The 1,328-nt window shown below is 33.5% G+C and overlaps 1 protein-coding gene across 1 annotated transcript in view; it reads right to left on the bottom strand.

The window, feature by feature from the left end:
* Positions 1-1,328, bottom strand: part of LOC107578936 (graves disease carrier protein homolog) — a 4,678-nt gene that overhangs the window by 1,700 nt on the left and 1,650 nt on the right. The window contains exons 3-5 of the mRNA XM_016264835.1: positions 975-1,067; positions 729-862; positions 2-60 (exon numbers count right to left, since the gene is read on the bottom strand). Of these exons, the coding sequence (XP_016120321.1) occupies positions 2-60; positions 729-862; positions 975-1,067 (286 nt within the window). The remainder of the gene's footprint in view (position 1; positions 61-728; positions 863-974; positions 1,068-1,328) is intronic.

The raw sequence follows: 1,328 nt of genomic DNA, 5'->3' as shown, positions 1-1,328 counted from the left end.
CATAGATCCTGCCATGAGCCGATGAATATGCCCAGATATTCCAAGATGTGTGTTAAGGAACTGAAAGTACATCAGAAACAGCAAGCATGAAAAAAATCTTAACACAGTGTACAACTGGCATAAGTACAAAACTTTGTATTGTTAACATTAAACTTAGGGAAGCTACACTAAAATTGCTACAAGGTACTGCAATAAAAATAAAGTTAAGCTACTGACAAAAAGTAGTAAACTGAGGAAGCTGAAGCGGTTTAAGGTGACCATATATACAGTAGCAATTTCAAATATATAACCATCAGATAAAGTAACTGATTTTACTCATTACTCATTTGTAATGAGTAGTTTTTTTTTGTTTTTTAATCAAGAACAAACTCATTTGTAGAGATACATTTACAATGAATACAACTACTAAAACAGTGGAAAATAAACTACCTCAACTTCTCAAATAAATTTGTGAATTCTTTTTTTGAACTGGATCACTCAAATAAATCAGGAATTAACCAAATCTTTCAAATGAATCAGATTAGTGCTTTACTTGAGAGGACAGTTTAGGAGATTGTGTTTGATTATTGCCTATTTTTACGGCCGCAGAAGTAGTACTGGAAAAGCTATGATATTCTGAACAACTGTCACGCTGCTAAAAATAGAATTATGTTAGGAATGTCACTATGTTTAGTTTGTTATTCCCCAAGACTGGCATTAGTACATAATGACTATGAAACAAAGGTAACCTTTTTGTAGTTATCAAAAGCCATAAACTGAATGGCTCCATATGGGAAAATCCTGATCATCATGGCTCCATTTCCCTTGTATAGTCCAAGGAAACCCTCTTTTTTTGGCACTGCCTTAAGTGTGGCAAACACTCCTGAAAAAACACACAAGATAACATCATGTTCAACCGTTTGGTGCATAGTTCTTTTTCAAATCAAGTTGCACAAAAATATCTGTTTATCCGAAACATTTTGGATTTAACTTAACAAGGTGTTTGTAATGAGGATTTTGAGCTTGTAGTAAAATTTTCACTCGATCAAGAGGCGCTATGGTGGACTTGGCACAGCATCCAGCAACACCTATATATACAAATAAAATAAAAACGAATTCATATTTGATCAGTAAATAATTCATTTTAAAATAAAAACAATCATAATAACTATTAGAAAACATGACATATTTTGTGTCTCTCTGCATGTCATGTGACCATTAAAAATCAGTTCCTCCAAAAATGAAGACTTGCTGAACATTTACTCACCCTCGGTCCATCCAAGATGAACATATTTGGAGAAATTCAGTATTATCATTTGCTCACCAGTGGATCCTCTGCAGTGAATGGG

This window comes from Sinocyclocheilus grahami, unplaced genomic scaffold (genome assembly GCF_001515645.1).
Source record: "Sinocyclocheilus grahami isolate Dianchi unplaced genomic scaffold, SAMN03320097.WGS_v1.1 scaffold12851.1, whole genome shotgun sequence".
Lineage (NCBI taxonomy): Eukaryota > Metazoa > Chordata > Actinopteri > Cypriniformes > Cyprinidae > Sinocyclocheilus > Sinocyclocheilus grahami.
Note: the sequence above shows the minus strand (reverse complement) of the source record. Positions and strands in the feature narration are given on the sequence as shown.